Source organism: Chlorocebus sabaeus, chromosome 23, assembly GCF_047675955.1.
Source record: "Chlorocebus sabaeus isolate Y175 chromosome 23, mChlSab1.0.hap1, whole genome shotgun sequence".
In the NCBI taxonomy this organism is placed as follows: domain Eukaryota; kingdom Metazoa; phylum Chordata; class Mammalia; order Primates; family Cercopithecidae; genus Chlorocebus; species Chlorocebus sabaeus.
Window position 1 is genome coordinate 24,980,956 of NC_132926.1, and position 23,696 is coordinate 25,004,651.

The 23,696-nt window shown below is 41.6% G+C and overlaps 1 protein-coding gene across 1 annotated transcript in view; it reads right to left on the reverse strand.

Annotated features, from left to right (window-relative positions):
• Nucleotides 1-354: 354 nt before the first annotated feature.
• Nucleotides 355-23,696, reverse strand: part of ITK (IL2 inducible T cell kinase) — a 74,964-nt gene continuing 51,622 nt past the window's right edge. Inside the window, exons 8-17 of the mRNA XM_008015137.3 lie at nucleotides 23,124-23,178; nucleotides 17,315-17,397; nucleotides 15,329-15,462; nucleotides 13,866-13,940; nucleotides 11,722-11,893; nucleotides 11,036-11,252; nucleotides 9,730-9,794; nucleotides 9,521-9,639; nucleotides 6,510-6,667; nucleotides 355-2,922 (exon numbers count right to left, since the gene is read on the reverse strand). Coding sequence (XP_008013328.1) covers nucleotides 2,851-2,922; nucleotides 6,510-6,667; nucleotides 9,521-9,639; nucleotides 9,730-9,794; nucleotides 11,036-11,252; nucleotides 11,722-11,893; nucleotides 13,866-13,940; nucleotides 15,329-15,462; nucleotides 17,315-17,397; nucleotides 23,124-23,178 — 1,150 coding nt within the window. The 3' untranslated portion in view covers nucleotides 355-2,850. The remainder of the gene's footprint in view (nucleotides 2,923-6,509; nucleotides 6,668-9,520; nucleotides 9,640-9,729; nucleotides 9,795-11,035; nucleotides 11,253-11,721; nucleotides 11,894-13,865; nucleotides 13,941-15,328; nucleotides 15,463-17,314; nucleotides 17,398-23,123; nucleotides 23,179-23,696) is intronic.

A 23,696-nucleotide genomic window follows, 5' to 3' on the forward strand; every position in this document is an offset into this window, starting at 1 on the left:
GATTCCATCACTTTTTCTGGGCTCTTCTCTTCTTTGACCAGTTTTTTGTTGTTGCCCTAATTATTGTATCATAATTTTATTTCTTTATATGTTTTCCTTTTCAATCAGACTAGGAATTTTTTAGAAGTAAAGACTATGCCTTTTCCATCTTTGTTTTCATGAGGATACATACACTGAGCTGTGTGCATGACCCATAGGAACATTTGATATTTACTTGTTGAATGAATGTTGTTCAATGATATGTAGTCTTTAATTGTCTGTGGAAAATGAAACCATGTAACCATTTTTACTTAAGGAAAATTTCTGAGAGTTTGCGATTTAAATAAATACGGAACCCAGGCCCTATGCACCACATTTCTTAAAACACAACTTTAATATTGCTATATTCAACTTTTAACTCTGTGTGCTCTACAAAGGATAACAGGTATTTGTAACATTTTTATTTTCAACACTAGCAGTGACTGTACATTAATAAATATGCATCTGATCCAAATATAAATACATAGTCTCAAAAGGTACAAAATGCAAAATCTACAAAATAAAACTAGAACCAAAACTCTGCATAAGGGAGTTCTCTACAAACACAGGGGACCATTTACAAAATGTGAGAAGAGAAAAACCAGGCAGGAAGCCCATTTTGCGGGATAGGACACCGGAAGGTGAAGTATCTACACGTGTTCGGTTAAGGCTTTGATGAATCTGAGCTTGAAAAAGATAATACCATGCACAGGGGAATTTTCTAAACCAAACCACAGAGATCAGTCAATTCCAATGTTTTCTTTCTAGACTGAATGTTCCAGAAATCATCTCTAATTAAGGGTTCCAAAAGATAATGTACAAAATTCTAAAAAGGAAACAGAGATAATTTTGGATAAGCTGAGTAGAATCATCTTCTGAATGACAGAGTTTTATCTTGAGGCTCTGCACTTCACAATAATTATAATTAAAAGTTATGCATCTGAATCTCAAGTCAGTCAAAATGTCACATGATTTAGAAAGAGCCAATTGCAACATCATCCTCTCTTATATCAGGGAATGTCCCTCGTCATGAAGTGTTCAAGAAGACTACAGCTGAAAAGGAAGAAGTCATACTTCTACAGAAGAATCTTTTAAAGTTGCTTTGAAGCTCATCTATAAATGGCTTCAAGCAACATGACTGGTGGGTTGTGAGAATTAAAGGGTTCATTAACTGAATAATTCCAAAGTCATTAACATGACCAAGGTAAGGATACAGAGTAGGAAAAGGAAAATCCTATTCCAAGTTGGAGGGCCATGCCATCAACCACAGTGGTCTCTGCCAGAGCAACACTATTCGCTAGTGGTTCTATATTTACTTCTTTACTCACTTTCCATCTTTCCTCTCTGTTGTATTTATTCCCTCTTCAATCCCTTTCATTTTCAGTAGGAGGCAGTGTCGAATAGGAATAAAGAATCTGTGTATTGGGGTCAGACAGATTTGGGCTAGAATGCCAGCTCTAGACTTTCTAGTTCCGTCACTTTGGGCAGATATCTTGGTTTTTTAAAGCCTCAGTTACATTATTTGTAAAATGGGAATAATAATACTGTCTCATGGAGATGTGAACCCAGGGTGAACAGAGATAGTGCAGGAAAGTCTCCTAGCTCAGCACGTATTGACCTTGCATACAGAAGTGCTCAAGCCAGAGTAGGCATTCTCGTGCCTCTTAGAAGCACCCCAGTCAGTGCCTGACTGTTTCCATCCTGATGGTTTGAGCAAGAACAGACTCTTTATTTCTCTCCTAGAATTTTAGGAGGCTTGGAGTCTCAACCTTAAAATTGCTCAACCCTAGGGCCTAAACAAGTTTCAATTGCTCCCCAAAGCAACACTGACCAACACAATGCTGCCCTCTGTTGGTGAGGATCGGATATTGCAGAGAAGGGGCTGATTCCCAGAGACTGGAAAAACAGGATGCCCCTCAGAGTCAGTATTCAGAAGTAATCATTTCTTCTCAGCATGCTGGTGGAAGCGTTCTGTGCTGAAGAGGAGACATAGTCACCTGCACAGCTTCGTATAAAAGTTGAGCATGGGAGTGATAAAACCTAAGGTCTCTTCTTGTACCACGTGGTTCTCCACCGTCAGATGTTCTCTTGTTCTGGCGCAGACATCAGATACCTAATGCTCCAAGCATGGGACCTGAACTGCTCACCCCAATCCGTCCAACGGGTCTCACCATGCTCCCTTCAAGGAGAGAGATAGCAGCATACTCTGTAAAACCTCATAGAGCTGCTTCTCAGAATATCTGGCCTCCTGTGTGAGCAGCTGTTCTATCATTCTCTACGGCAGGAAGCTGTGGCTGACAGCATCACAGCAACAGAGCACACTCACTCTAACCTTAGTTAACTCACCAGTTTTCTTAGAAAAAGAGTCATGTTCTTTGTTCCCCTTGCCTCCATATCCTGGGATACTGTGTTGTTGGGTCAAAGAAAAAGTCCCTGGAACCATAAACTTTAGATTCATGTTAAAAATAACAATAAAAATAGCAATCTGGGTCTTACTCATGTCTCTCTCTATTACTAAGAAGTGCAAGAATGCTGCCTGAAAGCTGTCAGGTTGAGGTTTGTGCACCACATGTGACAAGAGGCTAGAGGGAGGGCAGAGACATCATTTCTGTTCTGGCCTGGCTCCCAGCTTGGTGGCTGACCCTCCAGCTGTGGCTTGACTGCCAGCTGTGGTCAGGATGCTGCTTCCATGGTGACTCAGGGACTGATGCCACAGGCCAGGCTGCCTCTAGAGGGTCCTGGGTTGGTGGCAGCTTCTAATGCTCTATGGAAGGAGGACATATCCTTCCTCCATTCAGGATCTGCAGCCTGTGGCCTGGTACTCAGTCTCTACTAAAGTCCCGATTCTGCAATTTCAGCCAGTTGACGCAGCAGTCTGGAGAAGGCTGGCCGATCTTCTGGTCTCTGGAGAGGGAAAAAAGAACTCTGTAAGCTCCCTGTACTTGTGTATCATAGGTAAATCCAAAACAAGCCAGAATTTAATAGCAGCACCCCCTATGGAGTTTTATATGTGCTTCCATATAGACTGTATTCCACATACATTGTCCTAGTTTTTAACAGCAAGTATTCTGGAATCCAATAGGCTAGTGTTTAATTTCAGTTGTACCATGAATTAGCTGTGTGACATTGAGCAGGTTATTTAACCTCTTTGAACCTCAGTTTTGTCATTTGTAAAATGGGGATAATAATAGTATCTACCTCATGAAATTGTTTTGAGAATTAAATCACATATAAAAATATATCATGAAATTAATGCTAAAGAACATCAAAATATGAAATATCTGGGTATAAATCTCAGAAAATTTCTACAGGATCTATATGAGAAAAAATTAAAAATTCTAATAAAAGACAGCAAAGAAGATCTAAATAAATGGACAGATATTCCATGCTTATGGACAGGAAGATACTGTAGTGTTAAAATGTTAGTTCTTCCCAACTTCACTTATAGATTCAATACAACCCTAATAAAAATCTCAGCAGGTTATTTTGTAGATATTGACAAACTTACTGTAACATTTATATGGAGAGGCAAAAGACCCAGAGAGCCAATACGATAATGAAGAAGGACAACAAAGCTAGAAGACGGACCCTACCTGACTTCAGGACTTACTTTAAAGTTACAGTAATGACAGGATGGTACAAGTGAAAGAATAAACAAGCAGATTAATGGATCAGCCCAGATATAGATCCATATAAATATAGTAAACTAATATTTAACAAACGAACAGAGGAGAAAGGGTATAGTCTTTTCAACAAACAGTGCTGTAATAATTGGACAATGTGAAACAATGACTCTAGTCACAGACCTTATACCTTTCAGGAAAATTAACTCAAAGTGGATCACAGACCTAAATGTAAAAATGCAAAATTATAAAACTTCCATAATAACATAGGAGAAAATTTGGGTGACATTGGGCTAGGCAATGAGTTTTTAGATGTAAACCAAAAGCACAATTCATGAATAAACAAGTTGTTGTTGAGCTTTGTTAAAATATTTTAAAAGTCTGCTCTGTGGAAGACGCTGTCAAGAGAATGAGAAGACAAGCCACAGACTAGGAGAAAATATTTGCAAAGCACATGTCTGATAAAGGACTTGTATCCAAAATATACCAAGAACTCTTAAAACTCAACAGTAAGTAAACAAACAACCTGATTGAAAAATGGGCAAAAGATCTGAATAGATATTACCAAGAAGATATACAGGTGGCAAATAAGCATATGAAAATATACTTAACATCATATGTCATTAGGAAAATGCAAATTGAAACAACAATGTAATATGACATCTATTAGAACCACTGAAATCCAAAACAACGAATGCTAATGAGGAACTCTCATTGCTGGTGGGAATGTAAAATAATACAGCTACTTTGGAAGACATTCTGGCAGTTTCTTAACAAGTTAAACATAGTCTTACCATATGATTCAACAAGCATACTCTTAGGCATTTGCCCAATTGAGTTGAAAATTTATGTGCATACAAAAATCTCCACATAAACATTTATAGCAGCTTTATTCATAATTGTTTAAAACTGAAAGCAAGCAAGATTTCGTTTGGCAGGTAAATGTATAAACAAACTGTGGTATATCCATATAATGGAATATTATTTAGCAATAAAAAGAAATGAGCTATCAAGCCACAAAGACATGGAGGGACCTCAAAGTCATATTACTGAGTGAAAGACACCAGTCTGCCTGAGCACTCGCACCTGTAATCCCAGCACTACAGGAGGCCTGAGGCGGGTGGATTGATTGCCTGAGCTCACCTGGGCAGTGTGGCAAACCCCATCTCCACCAAAAATACAAAAAATCAGCTTGGCACAGTGGCACACGTCTGTGGTCCCAGCTACTTGGGAGGCCGAGTGGGACAACCGCTTGAGACTGGGAGGCAGAGGGTGCAGTGAGCTGAGATTGCACCACTGCACTCCAGCCTGGGTAACAGAATAAGACCCCATTTCAAACAAAACAAAACAAAACCCCCAAAACCCAAACAAACAAACAACACAAAAACTGAAAGCAACCAAAATTTCCTTTAGTAGGTAAGTAGATAAATAAGTTGTGATATATCCATACAATGGAATATTATTTCACAATAAAAAGAAATTAGTTATTAAGCCACAAAAAGACATGGAGGGATCTTAAATCATATTACTGAGTGAAAGAAGCCAGTCCGAAAAGACTACACGCTGTATGATGACAACATATGGCATGCTGAGAAAGGCAAAGCTATGGAGACAGTGAAAAGATCAGTAGTTGTCAGTGGTCTGGGGATGAGGAGAGGGATAAATGGGTGAAGGACAGGAGATTTTTTAGGGCAGTAAAACTATTCTGTCTGATACTATAGTGACAGATACATGGCATTATGAATTTGTGAAAACCTACAGAACTCTACAGGACAAAGACTGAACCTTAATGTAAACTATGAACTTTAGTTAATGTATTAATAGAAGTTCATTAATTGTGACGAAAGTATCACACTCATGCCAAATGTTAGTGAACAGTGAAACTGTTCAGGTGAGGTGGGTATATGAGAACTCCGTACTTTTAGTTAAAAAATAAAGTCTATTAATTTTAAAAAAATCAATACATGATAGTTAAAAGAGGAAAAAAGTGCTAACTCCATGTCAGCCATCATTATTATTATTGCAGCTAATCCTTATGAAGTGGATAAGATTTGTTTTATGCCCTTGTTTATGTCTTTAGTGTTTGTTTCTTTCCGATTATAAAAGCTCTGTGAACTCATAGATCGATCATTATTTAATTCTCTCAACAGTAAGAAAAAGGAAGTTCAGAGAATTGTCAAAGATTAATGGCAAATAAACGGTAAAGCTGAGACAAAATCCTAGTGTTCTAAATTTTTTGTATTCCACCTTGTCCTATAATGATCTGAATTTTTATTAATTCTCTATTTCAGCAACTTTCCACTTTGGCTGAAATGTATGATTTTCTAACTCAGCAAAGACTAAGACTCACAGTGATGGGACTCAAGCCATGCATGGCCTGCAGTCCAAGGATGGGGTAAATGAGCCACCCGGGTGGGTACGGAGTAATTGCCTCCCCGTTTGAAATTGCTGAATGAATAAAATGAACTCAAATTAAGCCATTTTAATATTTTCATAGTGCAAATGAACTTTGTTCCCGAAGTTATTTCTATAACTTCTAATGGTTTTATGATGTTACATATTTTTTTTTCTCTTCTCAGAAAATCGAGAAGGAAGCTGGCATAGGCCACACCCCATCTTCCTCTCTGAAGCTATGCTTATAGCTTGTGACATTATGTAGCAAACCAAATAACCTTTAAGGTCACCGTCAGCTCCTTTTTAGGGATGGGAGATCCATCCCGTTAATAGATCCTCAAAGTCATATTGTTGCTAATCTATATTAGTTATCCCTCCTGACTGATCCTTCTGAGAGGGTTCCTTTCTCTAGGGAAGGAGGCAGGTCCTGAAATTGTATACGACAATGAATAGGGAAGCACTTCCTCCGCTGACCTCTTTCCAGCAGTGATTCATAATCTGGTAGACATGTGTGGAGGCCAGCCGGGGCTTGTACAACCGAAATCCGGTGCTGATGTCTTCTACCACCTCCGAGTTGCTTCGGTTTTCATACGGGATTTTGCCTTCACTGAAAACTTCCCACATCAGCACACCTACGAGAAATGGTGAGCACAGCACAGTGAATGACAAAGCTCACAGATAGCAAACAAACCAACCTGCCTCTAGAAATTACAGACTCCTTGGCACTAGGATCCCTGTGCTACCTCCAGAAGTACATCGAGTCTACCTGAGGTTTATTAGGCCTGTCTTATTTTTAAAGAACTGAAATTTCCTGACCTTTGTAGTGGAGAAGGATTTTCAAGATGGACCCTTTGTTATATCAAACTCAAATGCTACAACTAAGAGTTGTAGACTCAAACACCACGATGCAGGATGTAAATGAATGGAGTGCAGGAGGTGTGACACTATAGGGATTGGGGAGGATTGTGGAAAATGAAATAAACAGTTCTGTCTTAAGGAGACAGCTATGATTTGACTCCAACCAAAGTATGGCACATGAAAATGAGGGATCAGAATTATCACATTTTCTGATTTAAAAAAAAAAAAGTCAAAAATTAAGAGTTGAACTTCTTGAATTTTAAAAATACCATGCAGACCAAGCAAAACACATCTTTTGCTTGTCTATTTTTGACCTCTGATTTAATCCCTTTCTTTTCCTCTTCTGCCCTTAGTAGAAATGTCACACCCAGCTTTGTCTTTATCATGTGCTGATATATTCACAGGTTGTCAGAGCAAGAAGGCTGCTTGCAAATCAGCTAATCCAGAGCTTTCCGAAGCTTGTTCCAGAGAATCTTAGAGTACACATTCCCAACGCATGATCCCCAAAACACCTGAATAAAAATCATCTCACAGGCTTTTTCAAATGGCAGATTCCTGGGCCCTAGCCCAGATCCAGTGATCAGAATCTCAAGTGTTACTCAGAGGTGCCTCGGGAGTTGGAAATTCAGAACCTGACCCTAAATAAGAATGCTTATCACTCCAAGACACGATAATTTTTAGTGAAAATTTATTTGAAAATGTGCTGCTGCTAAAACATGGTTTCAGAATGATTTCTTTAATACATAGATGCATAGATGAGATGTGTATAGATAAAAAAAAATTGAGTGAAGTACAAAGAGGTTGACTTGTTCTGAATAGCACACTGCTAATGAGGGCAAAACAACTTAAAACATAGGACAAAGTCAAATGGGTTGATGCAGGCATGGAGCTTTCAGCTCATCCAGGTTTCTGTTGCTTAGGCTGGTACCCCTAGTTTTTTCACACTTTTTTTTCATTGACCTCTTTCTATTATGCATCCATCCATCAACCTCATTTCTGGACTCTCTTCAAATAATATATCCTAGGCAGGGATGAATTTCAGCCCAACCCTCTAACGGTAAGATGCTGCAGGAAATTCCCAGGCTGATACCCTTTGGCTAAATAAACCTCATTCAGAGACAGAAGGTGAATGTGCTAAAGTGGCCATTGCTCCAAATGTCTCATTGTGGGGCCCTTGCTTGGTGCAGTGTGATCAGTTTCATCACCCATAGTGAGATGACTGTACATCAGCCCCAACCTTCCTAGTTATACATACTGGGGAGAGGAGGGTCATCCAAGAATGCTGTTAGTACAATTTCTTTCAAGTCCTTTCTGTAACTTAAACCTGGTTAACGAAGTGGCTGCTAGGCTTGGTGAATAGGAGACTGTTTTAAGAAACAGGTAGGACTCATAATTAACAAACCACTTGGCTCCTAGAGATGGATAGTCTAAAATGCTGGAGAAGATTTTTAACACTCATTCTTCTCCTAAAAGATTTACCTAGCCAACCTCCCCCTGGTTTCTACTACTGGTAAGACCTTGTCAAACCCTTCCTTCATACCGAATGGCAAAAATCAATCTTCAAGTAGTTTCTGTACACAGTATAATTCTTCTTGTAATCCAAATCAAAGAGGTTCTCTGGTATATATTTTTTGCACACTTTAGTATGCACAAACTATGACTTCAGGTGACATGACAAATCCAGCAAGAACATTTGGTACATCCCACCATGCCAACATCATTCATTCATTCATAGCCATTTGCACTTTTTAGAAATTCTAATTCCTTATCATGGCCTGCCACCTTCATTGTCTATTGTTCTCCCAATAAGTCAGTACCCCCTGTTCTTTGGATGCACCAAGATTTTGCACTTGCTGGTCCCTCTATCAGGGACACTGTTCCCTGTCTCTTCAAATGGTGACAACTCCCTCCTATCATTCAAGTCTCTGCTAAAGAATTACCTTCTGAGAAAGGCCCTCCCACACCACCCTATTCAAAGCAGACCCTCTCTCCATTCTAGTCACTCTGCCCCATTACTGTTTTATTTTATTCCTAGCACCTACTTATGATTGCTTGACTTTATCTTCTATCCCTTAGCTTGTTTATGATTGTTATGGTTTACGATGGTTATTATGATCTTTTGTGATTTTCTGTCTCTCCTCCCGTCTCAAATTTAGTTCCAAAAGAACAGAAGTCTTTTCTGTCCTATGAACCATTGCATCCTCAGCACCTAGATTAGCCCTTGGCATAGAATAGATCCTCAGTTAATTGTTGTTGAATGAATAAATATTAATACTTATTAAGAGATAAGTATGGAAATGTAATGTTGGACAAAACATGGTCCCTGCCTTCAAGGGGCTCATATTTGAATCTCTTGACTTCTCCAGCTTTTGACTTCACAGCAGCTGGCACCAGAACGCTGTCTCCACTTTAAGTTAACTCCCAACCATGTCCAATATCTCTAAAAACAAACAAAATAATGAAGGCCCTTTCATAGTTTTCAGGGCCTTTCTTACACAACCCTCCAGTGGGACACCCTCATGATACGATACTGGGTTCAGGGTGGGTAAGGTTGTCTGCATTTGATAAAGGAAACAGCTGGCCTGCAGCCCAGATCTTGGGGCGGTGGGGCCCAGCATGACACTTACCAAATGACCACACATCCGATTTGCTGCTATAGCGACTGAAAGAGAAAACTTCTGGGGATGCCCACTTCACCGGGAATTTGGTGCCTGTGGAACTGGTGTACTGATCATCAAGAACGAACCTGGGAAGAGAGTGGAGGGAGAAGGTCAGAATGTTCCGGGGGCCTGAGTCCCATTCCTGAGACTTCACTGGCACCACATCCCTCTTTTACCTTGTCATCCCAAAGTCGGACACCTTGATGACTTGATTTTCTCCCACCAAACAATTTCGGGCAGCCTGGAGAGGAGACAGGCAAACAAAGGGGGAGAGGAAAACTGCTGATGGGTCGTCAGTAGTTAAGGAGTCTCCTATAATCCCAGTCCTTTGCTTTACTGCAGTGCTGTCATACAAGGGCATCCTGGAGCTTTACAAAAGTTAATTAAGCCTCACAAATGCCTGCTAGAAGTTAACTGGAAAGTTGAATGTGTAAGATCCACTATCAAGATGAGTAAGTTTATCTCCATTCTTGAGTTCTAATTAGAAATCCTTGGTGTTGTCTAACCAAAGATAGGCTCTAATGCAACCTGATGTGATAGGAAATGTTAACATCAGGGATAACAGGAAGAAAGCGTCTCCCAGTTGACTAGATTAAGAATGTTTTGATGTTGTTAATCCTCTTAAAACTATTCTTTAATAAGGAGAGTACCTGACCCCTAATTAGTATTATACAATGTTGCTTTGAAAGAGCCCTTAGAGATTAACACCCCAGTGTGTCTCCATTTTTTTTTTTTTAGATGGAGTCTTACCCTGTTGCCCAGGCTGGAGTGCAGTGGCATGATCTCAGCTCACTGCAACCTCTGCCTCCTGGGTTCAAGCAATTCTCCTGCCTCAGCCTCCCGAGTAGCTAGGGTTACAGGTGCCCGCCACTAAGCTCAGCTAATTTTTTTGTATTTTTAGTAAAGATCGGGTTTCGCCATGTTTGCCAGGCTGGTCTCGAAATCCTGACCTCGTGATTCACCCACCTCGGCCTCCCAACGTGCTGGGATTACAGGCATGAGCCACCACGCCCGGCCGTATGTCTCAAATTCTAATGTGTGTACAAATCATATGGGGAATGTGTTAAAATGAATATTCCGGAGTCCCAGCCACCAGAGATTCTGAGAGGACCTTAAGGGCTTCCCCAGTGTGATTCTGGTAGACCCTTGAATAACACCTTCAGACAAACTCAGTTTCCTCAATTTACCAGGAGGAAACTGAGTCACAGAGCGGTTAAGAAGGGGTGGCAGTGATCTCCATTTTGGAAGAATATAAACTGAAATGCAGGAGGTGAACGACTTTGAACTGGGATTAGGGCCCAGAAGTAAGTTCTCATGAAGCACTTTCCACTAGGACCACCCAAAGTAGGTGAAGGAAGGGAGAAGTTGAGAGAGGAAAGGAGATTGTCTGTGATGCATTATTTATTAATGCATTCCCAGTCATTTCAGTGAGACCTGTCCCTTTACCCTGGACCTGTGGGTGTTCACCCTGCGTGCTCATACCAAGTCTCTGTGGATGACACATGCCTCTTCCAGGTAGGCCATGCCCTCACACACGTCCAGACACATGCCCAGCAGGGTCTCTGCAGCAAAAAGTCCCCGCTGGCTGCGTAGATAATCAGACAGGCAGCCGTGCTCCATGAACTCAAACACCAGGCAGATGGGGGCCTGCTCCAGGCACACCCCATACAGCTGGACCAGTTTGGGATGAGACAGTTTCCTAGAGGAAAAAGACAAGGGGTGAGATGGCCTAAACTCAGCCTCCCCAAAATGCCGAAAATATTATGGTACCAAAATAGCCAATGGTCATTTTGTCTAATTTATGGTTTGGATGAAAATAATATTCATTCCCTCCCCAAAACAAAAACATGTCATTGGAGCTGAGACCTGACAAATGGCAAGGAGTCAGCTGTGTGTGTGAAGATGAGCAGAGGCCAGTGGGGCTGGCATGTCATGGACCGGAAGAGAGATGGGTAGGAGCTGAGAAGGGGGAGGTAGGCATGATCAGATTATGGTGGGCCTTGGAGACCACTGTGAAGAGTTTATTTTATTCTCTGTGTGATAGGAAGCCACTGCTGGGAGCTTGCACAGGGAGATAGTACCCTATGGCATTTGAATGGCATTTCAAGAACACGGAACTGATGTTCCTCCACCCAGAGTTTCTGCATATCCCTGTTTTGAGCACTCACATCATGACTTCAGCCTCCTCTATGAAGTCTTCTTCTGACATAGCCCCTTCCCGAATGGTTTTGATAGCCACCTTGTCCTTGTTGAGCCAGTAGCCCAGATGCACCAACCCAAACTGCCCACTGCCAATCTCTTGTACAAAAGTGAGTTCTGAGGGATCAATCACCCATTTCCCTGGAAGAGAAAGAGAGAGTTCCCTGGGGTCAGCAAGTGGTAGATATAAGGTACTGGGATACCAGGGGATTATAAAGCCCTATCTAGAATTTTAGCCTATGTTAATATAATTCAAAGATGGCAAATAAATAATCTTTTTTCCCACCTAATAACATAGGATATGCTAGAAAACTATGAAAATATGTGTGGGAAGGTAACGTGGAAAGAAGAAGGAGAGTGGCATTAATCAAGATATTAAAGAAACCATGTTAATCAAAATATTAAAGAAAGGGTTCTTGCAATGTCACAACCATTTTCTATGTCTGACTCTAAAGTTTTTATTGTCATTTTTCACACTAAGTAAATTTCATTTGAGCTGATCATTCTTTCATGCGTTCATCTATCAAGAGCATCTGCTATATACGCAGAACTCTATTAGGCCTTACTGGGGCGGACGGGCAGTTAAAGAGACAGATTCAAAGACAGTTTGTGCAGAGGCACAATCCAGCACAGGGTCTGGCACATGGGAGGTTCTCAAGAAAAGTTTAACAAACAAATACGAGATTCCAAGGTTCGGTTTCCTCACCGACCAAATGAGTGGGATCACCAGATAATATCTGAGATCCCATCCAGCATGGACACATTAAGATTCTACATTTATTAGAATACCCTTATTTTCATAAGGAGGCTAAAGAAGCATTATCCTTTTCCAATGCTTGGTCTGGTACCTAAACAGCAAGATTTCCACTGCTTTGAGGCAGAGACTCAACAGCAAGCAGTATTGAGCACCTACTATGTGCCGGACATGGTGCTGGTTAGGGATACAGAAGCCCATGCGTGGCAGTGGTTCTCAAAGTATTGCCCTCTGACCACCTGTATCAAAATCACCTAGCATGCTTGTTTAAAATGTAGACTCGGCTGGGCACAGTGGCTCATGCCTGTCATCCCAACACTTTGGGAGGCCGAGGCAAGAGGATTGCTTGAGCCCAGGAGTTTAAGACCAGCCAGGGCAAGATAATGAGACCCTGTCTCTACAAAAAATTTTTAAAAATTAGCCAGGCATGGTAGCGTGTGTCTGTAGTCATAGCTACTTGGGAGGCTGAGGTGGGAGGATTGCTTGAGTCCAGGAGGTCAAGGCAGCAGTGAGCCGTGATTACGCCACTGCATTTGCAGCCTGGGTGACAAAGCAAGACCATGCCAGGAAAAAAAAAAAAAAAAAAAAGCAAACTCCTAGACCCTATCAAGGATTGCGTTTTAGTGAGTGTTTGGATAGGAGCCAGGAGTCAACATTTTTAATAAGCATTCTAGAAGACTTTGATGTACACTGAAGTTTGAGAACCACCAACCTAGGAGATAAGAAATGAAAATTAGGCAGCCTTCTGCCTAATCCACAGGCAGTGCACAGCTGGGGCCAAGGTTATGCAAAGCCATGTGCCTTCAGAGTCCAGGCAGATAATCCCAAGTGAGTGAAGCAGTTCCATAGGACAAGAAAACATAGTAGGGGCTGCAGCACTGGAGATCATGCCATGCCTAAAGGCATTCCAAAGAATTTTAACACTCTCTTATGCAGACAAATACTTCCAGATGCTGTCAGCTTGCAGTTCTTGCAATAGTCTGCTACTCAACCAACTAGATGATATAAAAGTTCTAGAAGATAGGTGGAAACACAGTGCTAAGGCATGGTTTTCTAATATTTTTCTAATAGCATTTAGTCGAGTGCTCTGTACAAAGTAGGTGCTTAATAAACACTTCATTAATGAACTCTTCACTAAAACCAATGGCCACTGGTTTGACCTAGAGAAATATGCTTATGTATGTACTTCTCTTACACACAATGTAAATATTCATTAGTGCCATCATCTCTAGATATATAATATACTTGTTTTAATGGTGATTTGTAGTCTGGGGAACAGGTAGACTCATGGCCAGTTTATTCAGAATTTGCCCCAGACTTTGAGGGACATGAGTTTACATTCCTGATTGTACTGCTCACCGTATCTCAGTCCTGCTGTAACTGGAGCTTTCTGCCTCCCAAAACACACTGGATACCGGAGTCGAGTCACCAGGCCTGGGATGATTGAAAAGCCAAGAAGCAGTGGTTAGGGCTTTGCTGTAGCAACCATCTAACTTAATAATCATCATCATCATCAGATGCAAAAGCTAATTTTATTCTGGAAAACAAATCCCAAAGCCTAATTACTGATATCGCGCCCTCCTTGGAAACATCATAGGCACAGATGGGCAGGTGGTAAAATTTCATGATTTCCATAAGATAACTTGCTAATAGAAGATATATAATATAATTAAATATTTGTCATATTTTTCTATTTGTATATTTGTTTATTATTTATGGTCAAAAAGAAACCAGGGTGGGCTTTTGCCAGTTTTTATTAAGTCTCCCGTGTGGGTGCTGATATCGTTTGGATGTTTGTTCCCTCCAAATCTCATGTTGAAATGTAATCGCTGGCTGGGCATGGTGGCTTACACCTGTAATCCCAGCACTTTGGGAGGCTAAGGTGGGCAGATTACCTGAGGTCAGGAGTTCAAGACCAGCCTGGCCAATGCGGTGAAACCCCATCCCTACCAAAAATACCAAAATTAGCCCGATGTGGTGGCACATGCCTGTAATCCCAGCTAATCAGGAGGCTGAGGCAGGAGATTCACTTGAACCTGGGAGGTGGAGGTTGCAATGAGCCAAGATTGAACCACTGCACTCCCGCCTGGGCTACAGAGCAAAACTCTGTCTCCCCCTCCCCAAAAAAAAAGAAAGGAAAGGAGGTGGGGCCTGGTGGGATGGTAGGTATTTGGGTCATTGGGCAGGATCCCCCACAAATGCCTTGGTGCTGTCCTTGTGATAATAAATGAGTTATCACTCTGAGTTCATGCAAGACCTGATTGTTTAAATGTCTGTGGCACCTTCTCCCTCCTCGCTCATGCTCCTGCCATGTGATACTCCTGCTCCCCTTTTGCCTTCTGCCATGACTGAAAGCTTCCTGAGGCCTCCCTAAGAGCCAAGAAGATGCTGGCACCATGCTTCTTATAGAGCCATGGACCAATTAAACCTCTTTTCTTTATAAATTGCCCAGCCTCAGGTATTCCTTGACAGCAATTCAAAAAAGCCTAACCCAGGTGCCTTCTGGCTTTGTCCTCTAGAGCAGCAGTCCCCAACCTTTTTGGCACCAGGGACCGACTTCGTGGAAGACAGTTTGTCCATGGATGAGTGTGGCAGGGGGTTGCTTTCAGGATGAAACTGTTCCATCTGAGATCATCAGGCATTTGATTCTTATAAGGCACGCACAACCTATCCCACAAGTGCTGTTCACAATAGGGTTTGCACTCTTATGAGAATCTAATGTAGCTGATCTGACAGGAGGCGGCGGTCAGGCAATAATGCTTGCTCACCTGCTGCTCACCTCCTGCTGGGCGGCCCTGCTCCACCCCTGCTTTAGAGCTTACCTCCTCCATTATGTTGGTGATAGTTGATGAGAAGAGGGATGGAATCGAACACAAACTTTTCAGCCACATAGTATCGCTTAGGATTGTCATTTGTTTCCTTGATGTGATAGTGCTTTATACAGGGGTTGTTCTCACTTAAACAAATGAAGCGTAAATGTAGTGATTATTAAGAAGCAATGTTGAGACAAAAAAAAAAAAGTCTACTAGTATTAAGTTCTTATTATCTTTGTCTTGTAACCTCTCACAAGATGGTAGATATTGTTCAACTTGTAAGTCAGTGTCGACAGGTTGGCCCTGAGTGCTGCATACTGTGTTTAAAAGGACTCTGAGGTTGTGTCTGGACCCAGTGGACAGCAGTGTTGTGATGGATTGGTGATGGTTCTTCCACTGCCACAAAATGAATGAATGGAAATATTTGCTATGTGATTGCCTTGCCTGTTCTATGAATTTAACTGATTGTCAGCATACGTTCAGAAAGCTTCTCTGACCCCTTCACACTTACTTGACTTTATGCTGCACAGGATGAACCTAACAGGCCCGACTACTCTCCTTAGAAAGGCCTGCTTGCACGCTTAGCCCTTGGCTGGTGTTGGGGAACTGGGATTTCGGGAGGGCTCTTTCTCTAACTGATAAGGGTGGTGAGCTGTGCCTAAACTGTTTGCTAGAAACAGTGTGATTTATGGTGAACCCTTGTTTTCCTTTTGGGTATCTGGAATTTTGGCATGTGCTAGGCAGGGGCTGTCTATGGAAACAGCCTCCAATAAAAGCCTTGGGCACCGAGTCTCTGATGAGTTCCCCTGGTAGACAGTGCTCACGTGTGGTTACGACTTGTCGCTGGAGGAGTTAAGCACATCCTGTGTGGCTCCGGTGAGAGGGGACTCTCAGAAGCTTGTGTTTTGTGGCCTCTAGATTTTGTCCCATGTGTCTTTTCCCTTTGCTGTTTTTGCTTTGTATCGCTTTGCTGTATTAAATCTCAATAAGTCTTAGTCCTGTAAGGCCTCCTAGTGAGTTCCTGAAGCTGGGGGTAGTTGTGGGGAGCCTCAACACAGACTGTATGTTTCATCCCTTCGCCATCATACCTGTGGGATTGCAGGTCACCTCCTTACTGTCTCCCAGCCATGGCAGAGGCACAGCCCCTGTGTTCCCTCCCATCCCTGGATCAGGCCCTTCCTCTTTGCCACCTGCCCTTGCTCCACGTCCTGCTCACAGTCTCAGTCTTCCAAAAAATTTTTTCCAAAGACACCTTAAAAATTATTTGTCTCTTCTCTTAATTCTGACTGCACTTGGGTCATTGTCAAACAGCTTAGTTCTAACTAATGTTCTAATTAGAAGGGAATTTGAGCCCTAGATAGGTTCTTAGACATCATTTTACAGAGAAGAAACAGGCCCAGAGGGGCAGAAAAGGAGCAAGGGTCTTGCAGTCCAGTTGGCTGGAGGCTGGAGGTGCCTTGGCCCCTTCAGATCCACGGCCATAGGGAGGCACCATCAGCTCCTGAACCTTAGTTTCTTCTGTGTGAAATGAGCATAGTAATACCTGCCTTCAGGGCTTCTTAGGATTGGAAATGGTCTGCATATTTTCTGGCATATAATAAAGATTCAGCTAATGGTAGGTAGTTTTATGAGCAGAGCCAGAACTGCAGTTCATATATTTTTGCTTCCAGATAGAAATATCTCTTCTGTTATTCTATGTATTAAATTATATTCTCATCCAATACAGTGCCAGGTATTTTATGTCTTTAGAACTCTAAAATCGGAGATGCTAATTGAAAGAGGACCTGGCATCCACCCCCAGCTCTGTCACTTTCTAAGTCTCTTAAGTTCTATCCTTGATCTCCATGGCCTTGGTTTCCTCAGAGTAAAGAGGGAAAACGGACCATTTCTAGTGAGCCTCTACCTCTTGCACTGTCTGACTTTGTTGTCTGTACCCCAATGCTCACACACTTCAGAAGTGTTTCTCTCCACTTTGCTGAGCACTTAGCTCCATACCTCACAACAGCCTTGGTGAAAACGGACACGGTGTATGTTCCCGGAGTCCTGGAATCTCTTACCATGAAGGCTCCTTCTTTGCCCTGGAATGGTTAGAAAGAATGGAAGGTTAGTGATCTCAGGAAGCCAGGCTTATTCCTCCAGCTCCACTTTCTTGCCCACAGAAGGAGGAAATACTGTAGGCCCACTTGGCATAGAGCAGATTTCAGTAAGAATGGCTACCGTTTCATTTACTCCTGTCCTTCAGTAGATATTCCTTGGTCTCCGACGTGGATCCCAGACTGTTCTCGGGCTGACATGAACCATGAATGGAAACAGACAGACATAAGCTCTGCCCTTTTAGAGCTCCGCATGGATCAGACTCTTTACAGATATTTTCCAACTCTTACCACAATATTGCCATCTGGATATTGGTATCCTTAACTGCCAAGGACACTGAGTGCCAGAGAGCTTAAGTGGCATTCCCGCCACCCACAACTAGAAAGTGACAGAATTGGGATTTGAACTCTGGCATGCAAGCAAAGCCCAGGCTTGGTCTACTACTCCAGATGCCTCCTTTCAAAGAAAGTTAGAAGCTGCTTCTCCATTCCCCTACAAAGTCACAAAACTGTCCTGAAACTTCATCAGTGTCTTAATGGGAATATAAAACTTTTAAATTTTTTTTAGATTCGGGGGTATGTGTGCAGGTTTGTTACATGGAATTATTTCGTGTTGCTGAGATTTGGGCTTCTATTGAACCCATTAGCTAGATAGTGAACATATTACCCAATAGGCAGTTTTTCAGTCCTTGCCACTCTCCCTTCCTTCCCACTTTTGGAGTCCCCACTGTCTATTATTCCTATCTTGATGTCTGTTTAGCTCTCACTTATAAGTGAGAACATGTGGTATTTGGTTTTCCGTTTCTGTGTTAATTCACCTAGGATAATTCTTCCAAGTGCACCTGTGTTGCTGCAAAATGCACAATTTTGTTCTTTTTTAGGGCTGCATACAAAGAAAATTGGTGTGCCAAATTTTCTTTATCCAATCCACTGTTGATAGGCACCTAGGTTGATTCCACGTCTTTGCTATTATGAAGAGTGCAGGTGTCTTTTAGGTAGAATAATGTATTCTCCATCGGGTATTTACCCACCAATAGGATTGTTGGGTTGAATAATAATTTTATTTTTAGTTCTTTGAGAAATCTCCAAACTGCTTTCCACAGGGGCTGAACTAATGAACATTCCTACTAACAGTGTGTCAGGATTCTCTTAATGATAATATATTTCTTATGCCCTTTCCAGAGTGAGAATTTGGCTGCAGGGCAGAAGGAAAGAGAACATTAAGCTTCTGGTTTCATGAGAGAGGTGGGAAGAAGGGAGTGCCCTGAGAATGTAACTTTCGCCACCCTGACAATTTTGCCAGCACTGATGAAATAAGCACTAATAAACGGACATACCATTTTATTCATTCTTGGTGGAAATTAAAAAATAAGAAATCTATTTTAAGTCCTTCATATCTAACACTCTGTTCCTACTCCGCTGTAAATTTGCGCTGGTAACATTTATTAAGCCTAATATTATGATTCACTTAACTTAGACATAGTGAGGGCCCTAAGTAAAGGTCAGAGTTAGACAAGAACCTTGTGCAGACGGCATATACTTGGAGCATAAGGAACAAAGTATGTAGAACCTACAACAATGCAAATCCCTATATCCCACAACTACAAAGATGGTTTGCCTATGGGTGCACACCTGTGCACACACACAGTGGCCCATGCTAATTGTTTGAATTCTAGAATCTCTGGGTTTAAAATGAATTTTCTTTTCTTTTTTTTTTTTTTTTTTTTTTTTGAGACGGAGTCTCATTCTGTCGTCCAGGCTGGAATGCAGTTGCACAATCTCAGCTCACCGCAACCTCCACTTCCTGGGTTCAAGCGATTGTTTTGCCTCAACCTCCTGAGTAGCTGAGATTACAGGTGCCTGCCACCATGCCTGGTTAATTTTTTGTATTTTTAGTAGAGATGAGGTTTCACTATGTTGGCCAGGCTGGTCTTGAACTCCTGACCTCCAGTGATCTACCTGCCTCGGCCTCCCAAAGTGCTGGGATTATAGGTGTGAGCCACTGCGCCTGGCCTTAAAAGGAACTTATAAAGATGAGTAACTATATAAGCTTTAGTTTCCTCTAAATAACCGTTGGAAGGTTGTTGGGAGAATTAAGGTAATGGGCCTAGAATTACTCCTGGAGTACAATACCAGAACAAGGACTATTAGAGTTATTATTGACCATTACTATCACATGCTATGTTATGCTACTTATTAGAAGTAATTATTCCATTGTCAGTCTCCATCTGAGACATGTTGGATATGTTAGGAGTATTTTTCTTTCTTTCTGTTCATATAATTTGAAGGTGACCTTTCAGAAGATAATCTCAACACACAGGTTAAGTCACTGTGAAAAGATGGACTGATAATTCATAGTCTCATTACGCTGCATTATATTTTAACAGTGTCTCTGACGTACAGCCATCTTTCATTCTGGAGGTGGTGCTTTTCTTCTCTTGAAACAAATCAATTATTAAGTCAACATTGAGTCTTCAATGACAGTTTATAATGTCTGAACTTCAGGTCACCCCATGTGTGAGATGTTGTAAGGTGTTCTAAGTGAATTACAGAGTACCCACTTCCAAGGAATTTACCATCTACCTAGATGGGTAAAGACAGAAGAGAAACTGCTGAGATTGGAGGCAGAGTGAGAACAGAGCCACTGGAGAAGTAATAATACTAATAATAACATTTGACCTATAAGGGTTCAAAGGCAAGAAAAACCATTTTCCATAGCTAGGGCGAGGGAAGGCACGAGAGACTTCTTGGAGGAGGCAACATTGGAAGAACTGATACAGCACATTAGGAGATGCTTTTTAGTGGCTCCCAAATGTGGGTAAGTCTCAGAGTAACTTGGGTGCCACTTCTAGAGGTTCTGATTGGATAGGCCTGGAGTCCAGCAATTTGTATTTTTAAAAAGCTCCTGCAGTGATGCTTATGATCACCCAGGTCCCCATTAAGCGGAGTTGTTAGTTTAAAAATATTTATTAAGTATTCAATGTATTCATTCATTCATTCATTCAACAAATATTCATTGCACAACTACAAGGGGCTAGATACACTTTTGGGTGCCTAGGTACAGCAGGAACAAGATAAAACGTTTATAGTATAGTGGCAAAATATGTATGAGGCAGTACACCAGGAGTTTTAGTTCATAAAAAGGTGTAATGAATCAATTCATCTCTTTTATTTTTATTATACTTTAAGTTCTGGGGTACATGCGTAGAACGTGCAGGTTTGTTACATAGGTATACATGCGCCACAGTGGTTTGCTGCACCCATCAACCCGTCATCTACATTAGGTATTTCTCCTAATGCTCTCCCTCCCCAAGCCCCCCACCCACCAACAGACCCCGGTGTGTGATGTTCCCCCCACATGTCCATGTGTTCTCATTGTCAACTCCCACTTATGAGTGAGAACATGCAGTGTTTGGTTTTCTGTTCCTGTGTTAGTTTGCTGAGAATGATGGTTTCCAGCTTCATCCATGTCCCTGCAAAGGACCTGAACTCATCCTTTTACCAACCCAAATGCCCATCAATGATAGACTGGACAAAGAAAATGTGGCACATATACACCATGGAATACTATGCAGCAATTCCTCTCTTAAAGGTCCTATACTTATTAGATAAAAAGACTCTAAATACACCTAGAAATAATACAGCTACTGTTTCAAAAACAGCATTCAAAAACAGTGAAAAATAGCAAGAAAATGCCATTCAATTCTATCCAGAATCTGGGCTAAGTTTGAAGTTTGCCCTCATATTTACCTAAGGAGGAGAAGAGAATTTGGTAAAGTAGCTCAAAATATTAGTAAAGAGGCTGGGCATGGTGGCTCATGCCTGTAATCCCAGCACTTTAGGAGGCCAAGGTGGGTGGATCACCTGAGGTCAGGAGTTCGAGACCAGTCTGGCCAACAGGGCGACACCCTGTCTCTAGCAAAACTACAACGAGTTGGGTGTGGTGGCATGTGCTTGTAATCCCAACTACCTAGGAGGCTGAGGCAGGAGAATAACTTGAACCCAGGCAGCGGAGGTTGCGATGAGCCAAGATCAGGCCACTACACTCCAGCCTGGGTGACAGAGCAAGACTCTGTTTCAAAATAAGTAAATAAACAAATAAATAAACAAGCAAACAAACAAAACAAACAACTCCCCTCCACATTCATATATATCAATAAGGAGGAATGTTTCAACTGCCAGAGCAAGCAAAATGGACTTAGCACCTCACAAGAACTGCTGTAATACAGGAATCATCTTTAGGAAGTTATTAACGTGGGCTGTTTGAAGTGCTCCACAGACGACATTAACTGATGTGTGATTTAATATAACAAAACTACACTTGTTTAAACACAGTGTAATTCAGAGTTTTAATTAATTTTGCACTCCACTCAATTAGTTCATATTAATCAAGTTCTACTTTGTTATCCATTAACACAGACTGGCGGCGCCAGGTTTGAGCTGGCTACACTTGCATTGTAAATTTAACTTGAGAAAGTACAGATTCCCAGGAACTAATGCTGGAGACACTGATTCTGTGGATCTGGAGTGGGACCTGGGAATCTGTACTTTTGAACATTTCCCAGCAATTCTAAAAAATTCAAAAAAACAATTCTGTGTTTTTTTTGGGGGAACCCACAGGAAACAAGTACTGAGTTGGTGCAGAGCCAAGGAGAGACCAGAGTTCAGTAAGGACTCAGCTCAACTTCTTTTCCTTCATGGAATCTTTCCCAACTCCTCTGGAGTTTACCTCAGTTTATTTTAGATGATTTGCTTGCTCTTTTTTCAGCATTTGTCTTGTTTCCCAAGAGTCCCAATGCCATGGACTATGGTTAGCCGTGTTAGTCACAGGACAAGGAGCAGAAAGTGGCAGGATAAGGGCTGGGGAATTGCCATCCCTGACTTAATCCAATGCTTCCCTTCTACTCATTGATAAACTGAGGCCCAGAAGGAAGAAGAGAGGTCCCCAAAGTCACACACTGATTTGATGACTTAACAGGAACTAGAGCCCAGTACCTGCCCCACCATACTGTGTTTTCTACTTTTCTCTTCCCTTTCTCCCTTAATCTTGACATCCCTGAGTAAAATCAGTCCTGCTATGCATGGCTTTAAAGAATAACTGTTAAAACAAGTGCTATGTTCCGTCTGGACTCACAGCCCAGCCAGGCTGAATCAGAGTCACAGGCACCTCTGACCTACACCGAGAAGAAGGCATGGCAGACCAGCCCTGATGGCACTCCATGGCCAGCCATCACCACTCATAAAGACTGCTGTAGCTGTGGTGATGTCTGCACGCCAATGCCAAGCCCAGGTTTCTCATCCTGTGGTTTGCTAGTCCTGTAAATTCCCAGAATATTTTCACCAGACACGAAAACTATTGTTAATCCAACCTATCGATCCACTGCATGGGCATAAAACACAGCAAGGCTGAAAAAACAAGACAATTCTTTCTTTCCTTTTTCCCTTTCTTCCCCTCCCTCCCTCCTTCCCTTCCTCCCTCCCTCCCTCCCTTCCTTCCTTCCTCCCTTCCTCCCTTCCTTCCTTCTTTTGACAGGTTCTTGATCTTGCCCAGGCTGAAGTGCAGTGGTACAATCACAGCTCACTGTAACCTTGAACTGCTGGGCTCAAGTGATCCTCCTACCTTGACCTGCCAAATTGCTGGGATTCCAGGCATGAGACACTGCACTTAATTCATTTTGTTTTATGTCAAAAGACAGGTTAAGGAGACTTACTGTGTCCCAAAGAAGTTTTTCAGCTTTGTCTCGGCTGATACTCTTATTGTACCACCTGAAAGCAAGTAAAAGTCATATGTCAATGACATATTTTAAAGTGTCATTATTTATAAAAGACAATGCTAGAAAATCACATGGTCATTTTTTATTTCTGACAGTGCTTTAAACAAATTTTTAAACAAATTTTAAGTATATTTTACTTATTAACTTATTTAACAAGCCTGCACACATATATTTCTACCAGTGCCTTTAAACTCAAAAGCAAATGCATGATTCATTTCCAGGTATTAAAATGTTTAATTGGAAAGAAACACATGAAACAGAATTGGCAAAATATCGATCATTGTTGATGCTGGGTTTGGGGAACATGGATATTCATTATATTATTCTCTCTACTTTTGCATATGTTGGAAATTTTCTAAAATAAAGTTGTAGAAAACATTAACTTTCCTCTTCGTTTCAGAAGTCAGTAGGCAGTTGGTTGTAAGGAGGAGGGTGCTAGTGCAGCTATAAAAATGTAATACCAGTTTGAAAGTTTAGCAAATATCCTTTTAAAGCAACTGTAGTATTTTC